This window comes from Manihot esculenta, chromosome 1 (assembly GCF_001659605.2).
Source record: "Manihot esculenta cultivar AM560-2 chromosome 1, M.esculenta_v8, whole genome shotgun sequence".
NCBI classification, from domain to species: Eukaryota; Viridiplantae; Streptophyta; class Magnoliopsida; order Malpighiales; family Euphorbiaceae; genus Manihot; species Manihot esculenta.
In genome coordinates, this window is record NC_035161.2 from 4988981 (window position 1) to 5005261 (window position 16281).

At 29.2% G+C, this 16281-nt stretch overlaps 2 protein-coding genes and 1 long non-coding RNA gene across 3 annotated transcripts; 2 read left to right on the plus strand and 1 right to left on the minus strand.

Annotated features, from left to right (window-relative positions):
* Positions 1 to 391: 391 nt before the first annotated feature.
* Positions 392 to 4426, plus strand: LOC122721751. Its single transcript, XM_043950426.1, has one exon. It carries the CDS (start codon positions 392 to 394, stop codon positions 4424 to 4426), a length of 4035 nt encoding a protein of 1344 aa, XP_043806361.1.
* Positions 4427 to 8272: 3846 nt separating this feature from the next.
* On the plus strand, positions 8273 to 10265 carry LOC122723117. The gene is made up of 2 exons (XR_006349991.1): positions 8273 to 9047; positions 9852 to 10265. It is a non-coding gene; the product is annotated as an uncharacterized LOC122723117 (long non-coding RNA).
* A 1930-nt stretch (positions 10266 to 12195) lies between these two features.
* LOC110617678 (ethylene-responsive transcription factor ERN2) lies at positions 12196 to 13030 on the minus strand. The gene has a single exon (XM_021760635.2). It carries the CDS (start codon positions 12935 to 12937, stop codon positions 12275 to 12277), a length of 663 nt encoding a protein of 220 aa, XP_021616327.1. The 5' UTR covers positions 12938 to 13030; the 3' UTR covers positions 12196 to 12274.
* Between the last annotated feature and the right edge of the window lie 3251 nt (positions 13031 to 16281).

The window sequence follows — 16281 nt, forward strand, 5'->3', positions numbered from 1 at the left end:
GGTTGCGTTCTGAGAGAGATATATTACAGAGTAGCCGATCCCAAGCTACACCGGTGGATACCGCCGGATATTTTTTTCAACCAGGTCAAACGTCTGCCGGGCAGGGCAATTCAGATAAGGATAACCATATCCCTATCCCAAGTAATCAGGGAATCTTTTCCACAAATAATGCTAATCAAATGGGTAAGGAGGGCGATAATGGCGGGATTGCTGCTCATTTGAATATACAAACGGGTTCGATTTTACTTACGGATCCAAAACGGCGTAGGACTGATGACGTGGAGGATTTGGATACACAGTCTATGGAGGATGACGTCATACCCGAAACAAATGATTTGGGCTCAAAAAACTCTCAACAGGTGGGTTCCGAGTTTGGAATCCACCCAGCAATATGACGACTTTGAGTTGGAATTGTCGAGGGCTTGGGAACCAAGAGACAATTAGGGAGCTTCATGAGTTAGTTACATCTAAGAGACCCAATTTTATCTTTTTAATTGAAACAAAAATTAAAAAAGAACGTGTGTTTAAAATAAGGAAGGAGTTGGGGTTTGCTGGGGGTTTTGCAGTTGACCCGATTGGTATTGGAGGAGGTATTGCTCTTTTTTGGAAGATAGAAAATAGTGCACAGTTGCTGAGCTTTTCCAATCATCACATTGATGTTGAGGTTAAGCTAGATGGTTGTACGGGTTGGCGCTTGACAGGTTTTTATGGGTATTCAAAAACTTATCAACGAAGGCTAGGATGGAATTTACTTCGAACTCTGGAAAACAAGTCAACACTACCATGGTGTGTAATTGGCGATTTCAACGACATTTGTTTTCAATCTGAGAAGCAAAGTTCTACAGCTCATCCAACGTGGTTATTAACTGGTTTTCGACAAACTTTAACAGATTGTCAGCTGTATGACTTGGGTTTTGAAGGGGTAAAATTTACCTGGAATAATGGTCGGACAGATCTGACGAGGGAAAGACTTGATAGAGCTGTGGCTAGTAATTCATGGAAAAGCAAATTTCCTATGGCGAAACTGCATGTTTTACAGACAAGTGAGTCGGATCATTTGCCTTTATTTCTTTTTTTGGGCATTACAATTCAGAAATATGTAGCAAGGAGGTTTCGGTATGAAAATGCCTGGTCGTTGGAGATGGATTGTAAGAAGGTTGTTGAAGACGGATGGAGAGTAGAGCAGCATGCAGATATCGAGCATCGCATTTTTAACTGTACACAAACCATTCAACAGTGGGCGAAACATCACCAACAGGAATTTCGAACTCAGTTGAATGATGCAAAACGTCGGATGGACTGGCTTCAACGTCAATCAGCTCTAAATTCTTCAGAATTAAAAAAAGCACAGGAACGGTATAGTAATCTGTTGTTACAGAAGGAAATGTACTGGAAACAGAGATCTAAACAGTATTGGCTTGCTCACGGGGATGCTAATACGAAATATTTTCATGCTACCGCTTCCAATCGAAGACGAAAGAATATGTTCCAGAAGCTGAAAAATGACGATGGTAATTGGGTAGAATGGGAGTCGGGTCTGCCTAATCTGATTCTTGATTTTTACACGAAGCTGTTCACTTCTGAGGGTGGTGACACAGAACCAGTATTAAGATATGTACAGAAGCGGGTTACGGTGAGGCAGAATGAGAAACTGATGACTGATTTTTCTGCAGAGGAGGTCAGAGAAGCAATTTTTTCTATGCATCCGGATAAGGCACCAGGGCCTGATGGTTTAAATCCTGGTTTTTTCCAAGCCTATTGGGAGATTGTAGGTGAAGATGTTACAAAGGCTTGCCTAAAATGTCTTAATGAAGGGAATTCTTTGCCTGGAAAAAACGTGACGAACGTGGTGCTTATTCCCAAAAAGAAAACTCCAGAAGTGGTGGCTGATTTGCGCCCAATCTCGTTAAGTAATGTGGTGGATCGAATAGTATGTAAAGCCTTGGCAAATAGACTTAAATCTATATTAGCTGATGTGGTTTCTGATTCACAAAGTGCTTTCATACCAAATCGGTTAATCACGGACAGCATTATAGTGGCTTATGAATTGTTTCACACTATGAAGCGGAAGACCCAAGGGCTTACGGGTTTTTTATCTCTCAAAACAGACATGTCCAAAGCTTACGATAGAATTGAATGGGGTTACTTGAAGCAAATAATGTTGGGGCTTGGTTTTTGCGAATTGTGGGTGGAAAAAATTATGAGAATTGTAACTTCAGTTTCATATATATTTGTTCGAGGGGCAGAGGAGTATGGTCCGTTATTTCCACATAGAGGGTTGCGACAAGGGGATCCTCTGTCACCCTACTTATTCATTCTATGTGCTGATGGTTTATCTCAAATGCTGTCTAAAATGCAGGCTCAAGGGAAGATTCATGGGGCTCAAGTTTGTCGAAATGCTCCACCAATTTCTCATATTTTTTTCGCTGATGATGCCCTTTTTTTCACTAAAGCTACTGAAGGAGAGGCGTTACATTTAAAGGAAAGCTTGTTGGCATATGAAATTGCATCTGGTCAGAAGATAAATCTGTCCAAGTCATCAGTAATGTTCACTCCTTGTACACCACAACCGAAACGAGACGTTTGTTGTCATATTTTTGGAGTGCAGGCTGTAGATAATCACGGCAGCTATTTGGGGATGCCCTCAATTATTGGTAAGGATAAAAAACAAATTTTTCAGTTTGTGGTGGAAAAATTGACGAAGAGGATTCAGGGCTGGAAAGCAAAAATTTTGTCCAAAGCGGGGAAAGACGTTCTTTTGAGAACAGTAGCACAAGCAATGCCGAATTACATCATGTCATTATTTCTACTTCCTATTGATGTTTGTAAGGAGTTAGAGATGGTGATGAATTCCTTTTTTTGGAACAATGGCAAGTCAAGCTCCATTCACTGGCTACGATGGAAAAGAATGGTGGTGCCCCAAGCCAATGGAGGTCTCGGATACAGGGACCTACGGCTGTTTAACTTGGCCCTTCTCGCCAAACAAGGGTGGCGGATTTTACGTCATCCAGATTCTTTGATGGCTAAGATTTTGAAACAACGGTATTTCCCTGATACTGATTTTTTCTCAGCTGAAGTAGGTGGAAATCCAAGCCAGATTTGGAGAAGTATATGTGCGAGTCGTTCAATTTTAATGGCAGGTTGTAGAAGAAGAATCGGTGATGGTCTCTCTACAAGGGTTCGAGAGGATCCATGGCTTTTAGATGACAACCCTTATATTCAGTCTGTTTTTTTGGATGATGAGATTCAGTTGGTTGCAGATTTAATTCAGGGTGGAAGATGGAATTCTCAATTCATTTTGAGTAATTTTCAAGCTAGAGATGTGGAGCTCATACAACAAATTCCTTTATCCATGCGCCAACAATCAGACATGTGGTATTGGAATCAGAACAGGCTTGGGGTTTACAAGGTGAAAGAAGGATATAGACTTGCTATAGATGAAGCGGACCATCAGTTTTATTTGAATGATGATATGTGGGAACGAATTTGGAAGGTGAAGGTACCAGCAAAAGTCAATTTTTTTATATGGAGAGTACTTCGTGGGTGCTTACCTTGTAATTTTAATTTGAGGAAGCGTAAGGTTGAAGTACAGGATGCTTGCATTGTTTGTGGCTTATTCCAGGAAACCGAGTTACACCTGCTTCATGATTGTACTCACGCCCAAGCTGTGTGGGTGTCTTCCATAATAGGATGGGAACCCATACATGATCTTAAAATATGGTTTTCTAATCTTATTATGACAGGTACACATACCCAGAAAGAAGAATTATTTATGTTGTCTTGGAGTCTATGGCACAGCAGGAATCAATTATTATGGCAGCAGAAGCATGAAGATTCTTTGGTGGTTCTTCATAGAGCCCGGTCAACTTTACAACAATGGCAGAATGCTCAACTAAAGCCGAAGGAGAATGTAGTGGCATTGGCGCGTAATAGACAATGGATAGCACCAGAAATTGGAAAGTTCAAATGCAATATTGACATAGCTATTTTGACAAACAGCAGGTTCGGGTTGGGTTTTATTCTGCGTAATCATCAGGGGTTATGTGAGGCTGGAAAGATTGAAGCTATTTATGGGAATGCTGACCCAACGATAGGAGAGGCGTTATGTTTCAGAGAAGCACTAAGTTGGTTGAAAACATTGCCATATCATCATGTTACTGTGGAGACGGATTGCCAGGTAGTAACGAAAGCCTTGATATCTCAAGATAATGAGGTTTTATCTTATTTTCAGAGTATTATCGTTGATTGTAAAGCTCTATTAAATGAGCTACCGAATGTGAGTTTTCGTTTTGTGTATAGATCAGCGAATCATGTTGCCCATTGTTGTGCAAGAGCGGCTGGTTCCATGTCTGGTCTTTCTTGGGGGGTATGCCCTCCTAATTTTCTGTATGAGGCTTTGATGATGGATTTTAATAATATGCGCTAATAGCGCGAAGCCAAACATTTTCAAAAAAAAAAAATTTTTTATTTTAATAAATTTTATTTTATCTATTAAATTTTTTAAAAATAATTATTAAATATATTAATTAAGTTCTTATATCTAGAATGACCTTCAGAATTATGAATTTTTGAATTAAAATTTCAAATAAAATTAAAATATGTAAAGAAAAGTAATAAACACAAATCAAAAGCAACCATAACTGTTTAACTTCTTTACAAATGAAACGACAATGACAGGCACAAAACAAAAGTGAGCAGAGCACATGCACACAGGGCAAACCTTTGGATGATATAATAGAGTTAATCGCTAAAAATACTTTATATTTTTTTATTTTACTGTAATTATATTTTATATTTTTTAATTAAATTTAAATTTTTAAAATTATTTTATTATTTATATCATTAAAAATTAATAAAATTAGTATTACATCAATAAATTTTAAAATAAAATTAATAATAATTTAAAATTTTAAAATAGAATTGAATAAAATTAAAAATATAAGTTTATTTTATAATTATTTATTTTATTAATAATTTTTTTAAAATGAGACTCGAATCAATGATCTCAAATAAATTATATATTTTTTTAGATAATTAAATATTTAATTTATATTTAATTATGTATTTTTTTACGATTAAATGGATAAAATATGACGGAAGAAAGTGGGATAAGGCTGCAAAGGATTCAAACAATAATAACTCAACAGGAGAATATTAATTATTGAGCCAAATACTTTGTTAAAGGTGTATGTTTTTCGTTTGTGATTCAGTTTTGTTATTTACTTTTAAAAAAAATTTAAAAAATTAAATTTATTTCTAAATTATGTTTAAAAATAAAAACAATAAAATTTATCGATAAATTTTAAAAAAATTATAATAAAATAAATTACCGACTATTTTTACTGATTTAAAAATTTTTTTACCACTGTTATTAGTATATATAGCGGTTAGCAATATTCAGTTTAAATCGAAAAAATTTGATTGAATCGAATTAATTTAAAAAATTTAATTTAATTTTTTATTCAATTCAGTTCGATTTGATTTTTAATTTTAAAAATTTTAATTATTTCAGTTCGGTTTGATTTTGATCAGAAAAATCAAAAAATTAAATCGAATCGATTAGTGATAATAATATGTTATTTTTAATAATATAGAAAGATTAAATTATATTAAGATTAAAATATTTTAATTAAATTTTAAAATACTAAAAATAAACTGTAAAAAATAAAAATTTATTAAAAATTGAAATAAATCAAATTGAATCAGTTTGATTTAATTCAATTCAATTTCTAATTAAAATTAATTTGATTTAATTTTTATAAATTTTAATATTTTAATTTTTAATTTATTTAATTCGATTCAATTGTAAATTTAACCGATGGACGTGATATATTAAAACATAGCTGGCTAGGTTTAGTTGCCATATAATTACAAAACCATTGTGCTTCTATCCTCTCCCTTGCTTTTTACTCTTTGGCCCCACTTAAAGTCATTCAAATTATTAATTATGTTCAAGATTTTTTATAGTGAAATTCTTCAATTATTTTTAATATTATATTTTTATGTGGCGAAGTGAAAATAATTTTATTTTAACTAAATAATCACTTTATTAAAATTTAAATCGAAATACTTATAACAATTTAATTTATAACACATCAAGGACTAAAATGTAAAAATACTAAAATATAATTTCCACATGATACATGTTTTTCTTTTCAGCTTTTACAATGAGTAACTAGAAGAAAAAAGAAAAAGACAAAAAACTCCAAAAGGAGTTCCTTTCTTTTACTACAGAGAGAGAGAGAGCTAAAAACAAATACAAAATGACGTTATTTTGCCACGTTTCGTTGTTTTTTTTTTGGTTTGATGAGCCATGGACTATTTTTAGCTCTTTGCAACTTGCTGTCTTGCCACGTTGCTTCCATTATTTACAGGATCATTACTTTTTAAATAAAATATTATAAAAATAAACTCAAATAAATTTCTATAATTTTTATTTGCAAATAAATCTAATTTAAAATTTTCAATCAATTAAATTTATATACCTTTATTACGAATTAAATAAGTCATATTTTATTTTTTTAATACTATATTTAATTTATATTTAAAATATTTAAAATTTAATATTTTAATTAACGTAAAAATTAAAAAAATACATAAAAATAGTAAGTAATTTTTAAAATTATAAAAATACAATTTTATTATATAAAAAATTATTTTTATTAAAACGATTCAAGCAACGCTGCAATTTAACCCAGACACCAATAACCCATCAAATTAATAAGAAGAAAATGTTCATCAAGCCACTACGGTCCAAGCAATTAGAAACATATCCGCAGATCGCTCATCAAACCAAAGCAGACGGGTTTTCATTCAAAACAAACCCATATTTCACATAAAAGCTATGGTTTCTTCTAATCCTTTCAACTACCCTAACAAAATTACTATTTTCATAATTAATCCGATGATAAATATATTTTAATAAATTTAAAAAGTTTTATATTAATTTAATCTCTATTTTTTTAATAATTAATAAATATTTTAAGATATTAAAAATATTTTAATATATTTTTTAAAATTAAAAAATTAAATAATAATTTAAAAATAATAATAAAAATAATAAATTATATAACAAAAAAAAATTAAATTTCAAGTTTCAATTTAAATTTATTCTTTAACTACCATTAAAAAAAATATTTACTTGATTTGATTGTCAAATTCCCTGTATGGTCTCTCTATGACTAGATACTCTCACATTTTTCTATTCCTCAAACCTAAATTTTTCTTCTCTACTCTCATCTTTTTCTCTTCTTTAAACCTAATTTTTTCTTTTTCTTTTCCCATGAAAGACGATTTACGTCAATTAACTATATTCCATCAAAAATCAGAATAGCCGAAAGTAATGATCGTCCTGTATTGAAACTGCCGAGAACTCGACAATTCTCGGACAGTTAATGCACTGAAGGATTTGATTACTAGTTATAAACCGGACATTTTATTTTTGATGAAAATAAAAATTTAGTTCTCGTATAAAATTTTTTTATAATTTTTTTACATTTTGATGGTTGTTTATCAGTCAATAAACAAAAATTGGAAGGAGACTTTTCGTTAATATGAAAGAGTTATATATCTGGTTGGCTTGATTCGATTGTTTCGAAATATCATATTTAATGGAGATTTACTAATTATTATGAGTTTCCGGAATCGCAATAACGACGTCAATTTTGAAATTTTATTCGGACTTTATCTCGTAATAGCTCTCTTCTGTGATTTTGTTCGGAAGACTTAAATGATTTATACTTGAAATGAGAAATAAGGAGAAATATCGTTGTCAAATTATTTTATGCAGGATTTGATTTTAAATGAATGTAAATATTTGTTAGACTTAGAACTGATATTTTTGTTAGATAGATTTTTAGTTAAAAAATTTATTAAATATAATCATCTCTCTATTTAGAATAATATCCCTCGTTATTTAATAAAATTTTATTAATATAATAAATAATTTTGCTTAAAAAAGCCTTTACTTATTACAGTTTAAAAGGGTGAGTTATAATCTATATGTTTTATTTGATTTATTTAAATTTATTTAATATTTAATAATAATTTAAAAATAAATTTAAATTAAAAAATAAAATTTAATATTTTTAATCTTGGTAATTTTAACTTTTTGGCGAAAAAAACTCACCAAATCCAAAAGTATCAATTCATAAATCAAAGATTATGTTATAAATTATTTTATTTTTGCAGCGGTAATTATTTTTTGTTTTAAAATAATCAACTTTAAAATATATATATATATATTTTTTTATAAATTACCCTTTGACAAATTACCCGGTGCCAAATTGAAAGACGCAGTTCGTTTATTGATTCTCTCTCTCGGCTTCTTCCATAAACAAAACCAAAAGGAGAGAGAGAGAGAGAGAGAAACGTACGGAAATGGCGACTCTGCAATAGCTCCTCTGGTTCAAGCCCCTTTCTCTGTACCTCTCCCTTTCAATTCCAAATTCTCTTTCACTCTGTATAACTATATTAACTATATGAAAAATGCATGATATTCAAACTATGAACCTTAACATGGCAGCAGAAGTGGAGAACTACACACCTCCTCTTCAGATCTGTGGTGGTTTCGCATTGCTGCTTCAATTTTTGACGGAAAATTACTTGTTTTGATCTTTTGAGGATTTTCTCATTGGCTTTTGGGATATTTATTTGTTTAATTGTTTCTATTTTGGTTTGGGGGTGAAGTCACTGGAGGCAGCGGTTCATCGATCTCTTCCTGGAGGATTTTGTTGTGGAATTAACACAAACACATGAATCGATCGATAAACCTCTGCATCCAGCGCTTGCCCTCCTTTTTTTTTTTTTTTCTATACTCTCTCGCTAATGAGATCACTATTTTTTTTTTGGTTGCTGAGAAATTTTGTTTTAAAGAAAATGCAAAATTTCCCGAAGGGTGAATTTTTTTTTTTTCGAATTTTCTCTAATTGAAGTTGGTCGCAGCCTTGCAGGAAAATGCGGCCTCCTCCGGCTATGGAGCGTGGACTCTTACTGTAGCATCCCTTTTCATATTATGCATCAATTTCTCACACTACTGTGGTGTTAAAGTAATTGACGATGGGCTTGATTTTGGTTATGTACTTTTGGGTGCTGATTTGAGCTTGTTGGTGGAAAAATATGTGTTTATTGGTGGAAAAATATGTGTTTAATGTCTCTGGTCTTTGATTAAGCTTTATGAGATTCATTACATGCTAATTCAAGTATGCTAAGCATTATCAGTTGATTTTGATGGTATGGAAGGAATCAATCTTTAGCAGCTGCTTGATATGAGCTGAATCCTGAATGAACCATGTTGTTAAGTGTAATTAGTATACCTTGGATTTTTATTTGGGAATTTGTAACGGGTGCAGTTGTGATTTGATGCTTTATTGCTTCCAATCAATGCAATGTTTTGCTCATACAACCTTTTGTATTATATATTTTTGGGCATTAATTTTAAAGATTATATTTGTACTCATTCTTTTCTGGTATTTTGTGAAAGTTGCATTCATATAACTTTGTATATTACGTAATTCTTGGGCAAGAATTTGAAATGTCATCTTCGTAGTAATTCTTTGCAGGTTGTTTTGGAAACTTGCATTTGTAGTATTCTGCATTTGTTAAATGTCATGCAGCATGTTCAATCTTGAGTTTCAAATTTTAGATTTTCATCTTCATGCTGTATTTGCTTGACTTGGATCAAGTTCAGCATTTATTTTGATCATACTTGATTGATGGTCCCTTCTCTATTTATTTTCTGCTTAATTTTTTAGAACCTATACTACTTTGCTTTGGTATCAATTTTTTATACCTAAAGGATCCATGCTCATGAGAAATAACTGAGCTTTACGCTGCCTGTCAATCTACTGCAGCATTTCCCTTACCCAGGATTGGGACCAGCTATGCTTTGCTAAGCTCACCGTAGGCAGAGTTTTTGACTTTGATGTGTGGTTCTTCTTTATTCTGAGTGTCAACCATTCAAGATTGGCGAATTCTCTTTTGATCTCCATCTTTTAGTCCCTTGGCTGAAGTAGTTGCATGAGAAGAACTCCTCGGTGGAGTTCTTATAGAGATAATTCTTAATGATTATATTATGTTGGAGATAATGGTTATTTTTCTGTAGTTTTGCTCAGATAAGTTATTATATTGCTTCCTTACTATTGATTTTGTTTGTATTATAGATTTGGTGTCCCACAAAATATTCTGTAATGGATCTGATCTTTCGTTCCAATTGTGACACAATTTTTGCTGAGAAAAACCCATTTTAGCATTGTTTAATTCTTCTATGCTACTTTTCTGGTGAATGAAAATTAGTCTGGCTAACTCTAGCCGTTTAAACATTTGTGAAGTATCTCATTTTAACTAGACCTTTTCTTTTGGGTGGATTATATAAATATTAAAGTAAACATGATCCCAGAATCACACTATTAGGCACCTTCAACATATTTCTTAGAGTTGATGACTAGCTGAACACATTTCTCAAAAAGCAGAAAGAAAACTGTTTGAGTATGTATTTGTAGACATGGAGGTCATAGGGAGTTAATTGGCTGCCAATTATGTGTCATTTTCCTGTGCAAGTGGTCAAAAAGTATTTAGCTTGTTTCTTTTCTAGGTAAAGTAGAAAAAAAAGTATCCTTGGAAGAAGTTTCCAAGTGGGAGACATAGCATCGTCATTGCTGCATGAAAGCGAAGGAAAAATACAGTTAGCGAGTACCAACTTGTTAGAGAATCAACTAAGTTGATTGTACTAATGGAACCTGGGACTGGTATCATGTTCCTTGTGTCAGCCAAAGCTAGTGTAAATCAATTTTAATTATATAGTCTAACATGTCACCATGTGGACCAAGCAAATTGTAGAAAAAGTGTTTAGTTCTGAGGACATGACTACCAATTCAGAAAGAGAGATTCCTGGGAAACCTAATCATGCTGAGGATATTCTTCTATTTTGTTGCTTTTTTCTGAATTATTATTGGTCTAAAATTGTATGCTTTAATTATTTATTCCCAGTTTTGCTTAAGGGGAAAGCTTAAAGTGGATTCTTTGACCACAAGGTTTTTTTCCATCTACTTTATTACTCTTAATTCCTAATTTAATCAATTGAAGGACTTGTTTTCACATTTTTATTTCTTTAAACTGTCTTTCTAACATTCATGTTTATACTTGCATTCGTTCATATGTAAGAAATATGCTCATACAGTTTTTGTTTCTTTCCTTTCGAAGATAAAACATACACATGTAAATATTTTAAATTAAAAAAAAAATATTTTAAATTTTCATATGAATAAAATTTATAAAAGAATTAGAAATAAATAATATAATATCTAAAGATTAATAAATTTCTTCCTTAAAAGTGCATTATTAAAAACAAATAATATAATATTTCAGAAGCTAATAAAATTTTATTTTAAAAAGTTCATTATTAAGAAATAAATAATATAAATATGGAGACTAATTAGTATTTGTCCTAAAAATTAATTGTTAAAAATAAATAATATAATATTTAGTAAATTTTTCTCTAAAAAAAGGTGTTATTAGTAACAAACAAACTAACATTTAGAGAAAAATAAAATTTTAACTTAAATAATAAATATTAATAATAATTAAATTTATTATTTATCTCAAATTATGTATCTGTAAAAAACTATTTTGTAGTAGTTTTTTTTTTTAATAATATAATATGTAAAACTTCTTTTTACAATTATATATTCATTATCCTTTTTTATTAATTCTTATCCCACATTTACATTTCTATTCAGAAAATATTTACTTGGCATGAATTTAAGTAAAAATTGCTATTTCTTAAAAAAAAAATATTTCGCTACACTTACAGTAATCTATTTAATATTATTATTTAATTTGTAGTTGAGAACAATATATCTTAAGTATCTTAAATTTAATTTCTAATTTAACATATTTTAATTATAAGATTTTCTAAACAGTAAGTGTTTTTTTTTTCAAATTTTTTTATCAGCATAACCAGATGGATTTTTTTTTTTTTTTTAAAAGAAAATTCTAGCCAACCTTCTTTTAATCAAAATCTCAAACTCTAAACCTTATATGCGGGAGGAAGAAATGTCCTCTTACTATAGTAAATGGATTTTCTTTTTCCATTGAGCAAAAAACGATTTTGTATTGGAGACTAAAACGAAAAAAATGAATATATTATTTACAACGATAGAGAAAATAAAACGAAAAAAAAAAAAGAAAAATCCTCTGCATATTTTATTGGAGACTAAAGAAATCTTTTATTTTTCTAGAAAAAAAAAATTATTTACAAGTAAAATAAATCTTTATACTAAACCTTTTTGCAGCTGTTTTGTTCTCCTTGACATAACAAAGAAGAAGAAGAAGAAGAAGCACTAAAAGAAGGAGCAACAATAACAGAAGAATAAACCTTAGAACTGCCAATCGATAGCCCACAAAGCTTTTTACTCCCATCTTCTTCAACCATGGCCTCAAAATTTTGATCTAACCATGGAGTTCCATTTGATATTTCTCCTGCTGCTGCTGATGGTGATGATGATCTTGCATGGTTCTTCATAACTGCATGTTGAAAAAGTTGATATAATCTTGGATTTTTCCCAAGAAACCTGCAATTTTCTTGGTGGGTATCAATGGAGTTTCCATGGAAATCAAAGTTGGTCTTTGCGTTTCGTCCTCTTAGAAGCCTAGCTGCACTGTCATAAGCCATGGCAGCTTCTTCTGCTGTATCAAAAGTCCCTAACCAGAGCCTCAGCTTCTGTGAGGAGTCTTTGATTTCAGCAACCCATCTTCCTGAAGGTCTTTGTCTCACTCCAAGATACCTTCTCATCAGTCCGCCATTGTTGCTGCTTTTTCTTGCTTGCTTGTTGATGATATCTTCTGTTGATCTCTTGTCTCTGTCTTCAAGAGATTCTGATGAAACTGTTTGGTTTTTTTGATGAGATGAAGGAATTTTTGAGATCTGTTTCTTGTCCATTGTAGTCTAGCTAAGATGATGAACAAGGGTTTGATTTAGCAATGGTTGAAGGAAGAGCCTTCAATCCATATAGAATATATTTCTGATAAATTAATAATAATTACAAGAATGATGACGAGGATAACGCCAGGTTAATTGTCTGATTTGGGTTAATCATTCAGTACAATACAAGAAAAAAAATATTATTTAAAAAATATTATTTTTATTATATAATCTATCATTATATTCGGTCATGGTGCCTTTTTGTATTTTTTTTGAAAAAAAAACCTATATGCATAGAAGAAACAAATTTTGCATTTTCAATGATAATTAATTTAAAAAACTTAACTAGAAAAATTTAAATTGTTATACTTATTATTCATTTTTTTTCCATAGCCAATTCATGTAATAATAGCTAAACAAATGCACCATTGATGGCTGTTATAATTTTCGCATCTTAAAAACTCCAATTCTATTTTTTTTTTTAAAGTTAAAAATCCTATTCTTTTCTATTTTTATAATTATACTGTATCTTTTCATAATTTACTAATTAAACTCTATTCTTTATTTTCATTTCAATTATATTATGTTGTTAAATTTTTCGTTAAAAATTAATAAAATTACCATATTATCTGACACGTTATTACCATATCACTTTGCCACGTGAGTAAAATTTAGAGTACATTTGGTTATAACTTAAAAGTTTAAGATTTAATTGATAAATTTTTAAAGTTTAGGGTGTAATTGTAAATTTTTTTAAAAATTAAGATTTTTTTATTATTTCTCCTAAAACTAAAATTTATAATATTAAAAAAAAAATAATTTACATTATTATTACTATTATTTTCTTAGTTTTACCAATACTTTAGTATATCAATTTATTTTAGTTTAATTAAAATTAATCCACATCTTAATTTTTTTTTAATCAATACTAATTATATTATTATTATTATTATTATTTTCTTAGTTTTATCAATGATTTAATATATCAATTTATTTTAATTTAATTAAAATTAATCCACATCTTAATTTTTTTAATCAATACTAATTTTTTTTTGAATCAAAATCAATACTAATTATCATTGTAGTTTACAAATAAAGTGTATAATCAATTATATATATTAATTATATTTCATAATGTGTGATATGACTGAAAAATAGAACTATATTGTAATTGGTTAGACCATAAATTAAGAAAATGTGAAGTGGTGGTGAATGCCTATAATAGCCGCTTCGATTCTCAAATCAGTGTAAACAGAGAGTGAATGCAATTTTAGTGTAAGAGAATAACGTACTATTATTTTTGTAATACTTCTCCTTTATATTATAAGAAAATGTATATAAATATAGTATTTTTAAGTAATTTGATGATAATGTTGTCGACTACTTGATAAAAGATATCATCAGCTAATAGATCGGTAATCTATTAGCTGTACTTAATCTCGTGATTATAAGTATAATAGGAATTCGCTAGACTGTACTTAATAATGGTAATTTAGTCCCGAGATTCGCCCTATTCAAAGGAGGATGAGTCTTAATGATGAACAAAATGATTAATATGTTCGAATCTTTTTTTTCTCAGATGGGATCGCGTTGCTCATTTATCACATTCTTGTCATATGGACATGTAGTGTGGTGATGACTTAAAACTTATTTTGGGCGATTTTTATGCACCATATGTGAAATATAAAATTAATTTTAAATTATATTTAGTATAATTTTTTTTAAATATAAAATAATAAAATAGTTATAACTATATTTTAATATATTTTTTAAAATAATATATTTTTTTTACTTTTAACCATATTGTTAATTATGTATTTTTTAAATTATAATAATGAAAATTAAATTAAAATAAAATTAATATACTAAATTATTGATAAAATTAAAAAAAATTATAATAATACTATAAATTATTTTTTAATATTACCAATTTTAATTTTAAGAGAAATAATTAAAAAAAATAATTTTTTAAAAAATTTATAATTACACTCTAAATTTTAAAAGTTTATAATTAAACTCTGACATTTTGAATTGCAATCAATTTTACTCTCAATTTTATTGATGTAGCAAAGTGATGTTGTAATAACGCGTCAAATAACATGGTATTTCTATTAATTTGTAATGAAAAATTTAATTATATTGGTTAATTATATATTTTTTAAAATTATAATAATAATTAGTGTGGCTTAATTGAAAGTTAAATTAAAATAAAATTAGTATATTAAATTATTGATAAAATTAAAAAAAATATAACAATACTATAAATTATTTTTTAATCTTAGGAGAAATAACAAAAAACCTTTAACTTTTAAAAAACTTATAATTGCAGGCTCGATTTTAAATTTATCGATTAAACTTTAAATTTTTAAGTTGTAATTAATTGTATTTTAAATTGTGATAATTACGTGTTAGATAATGGACGAGCTGCACTCTAAGGCTTAGCCTGGTGGAAAGTGCATCCTTGTAGTCTTGAAAGGTCTAAAATTTGACTCCCCCAACCCCCTATTTAAAAAAAAAATAATAAACGAGCTATCAAATATTAAACACCAAAAAAAATATTTTTTTTAAGTATTGAATCTTATTAAATACATATTTAATATTATATAAAAATAAATTTAATAATTTTAACAATTAATAGTTATATTAAAAATTTATATAAAAATATAAATTTTAATGAAACTGTTGAAGAAGAAGAAAAAAAAAACAATTTATTAATAATTAATAAAGCTCAAAATTGATTATGCCAAAGCAACTGCAGAAAATTCTACTATAAGGTGATGATCTGAGGTGGAACATTAGCTCAAGCAACTGCAGAAAATTCCAAAGCAATGAGCTGAGACAGCGAGACGAGCTTTTTTTTTTAATTTTTTTAATTTTATTTTTAAAAAAATTCAGAAAAATAATGCAAATATTTAAGCCTAATTAATACCCTTGATGGCAAAAATCCAATAGCCTACAAACAAAACTTACAGCTCAAAAGTGCCATAACATCCAAAGAACACTTCCACGTTTCTTTGCTCTTGTATTAAGAATTTTTTTAAAAAAATAATAATAATTAATTTTTGGGATTTGTCTTCTAATGGGTGTCTTTTACAAAATGCCTTAATTCCCACTTCCTCCTGTGTACTTCAAATCCTCATAAGTACTTTTTTAGCTTTATTATTGGATTTTATATATTTCTAATTTATTATTTACATAACCTTATAAAAAAAGACACACATTTTTGTAATTCAACAATTCAATCCCTCAACTTTAATTTCGTCAAGATTAAAAGACTTTTCATCAAAAAATACTTTTAAAAATAAAAAAAATAACCGAATCACATTTTCAAAACTCAAATACTTTAGTTTTAAATTGGTTCT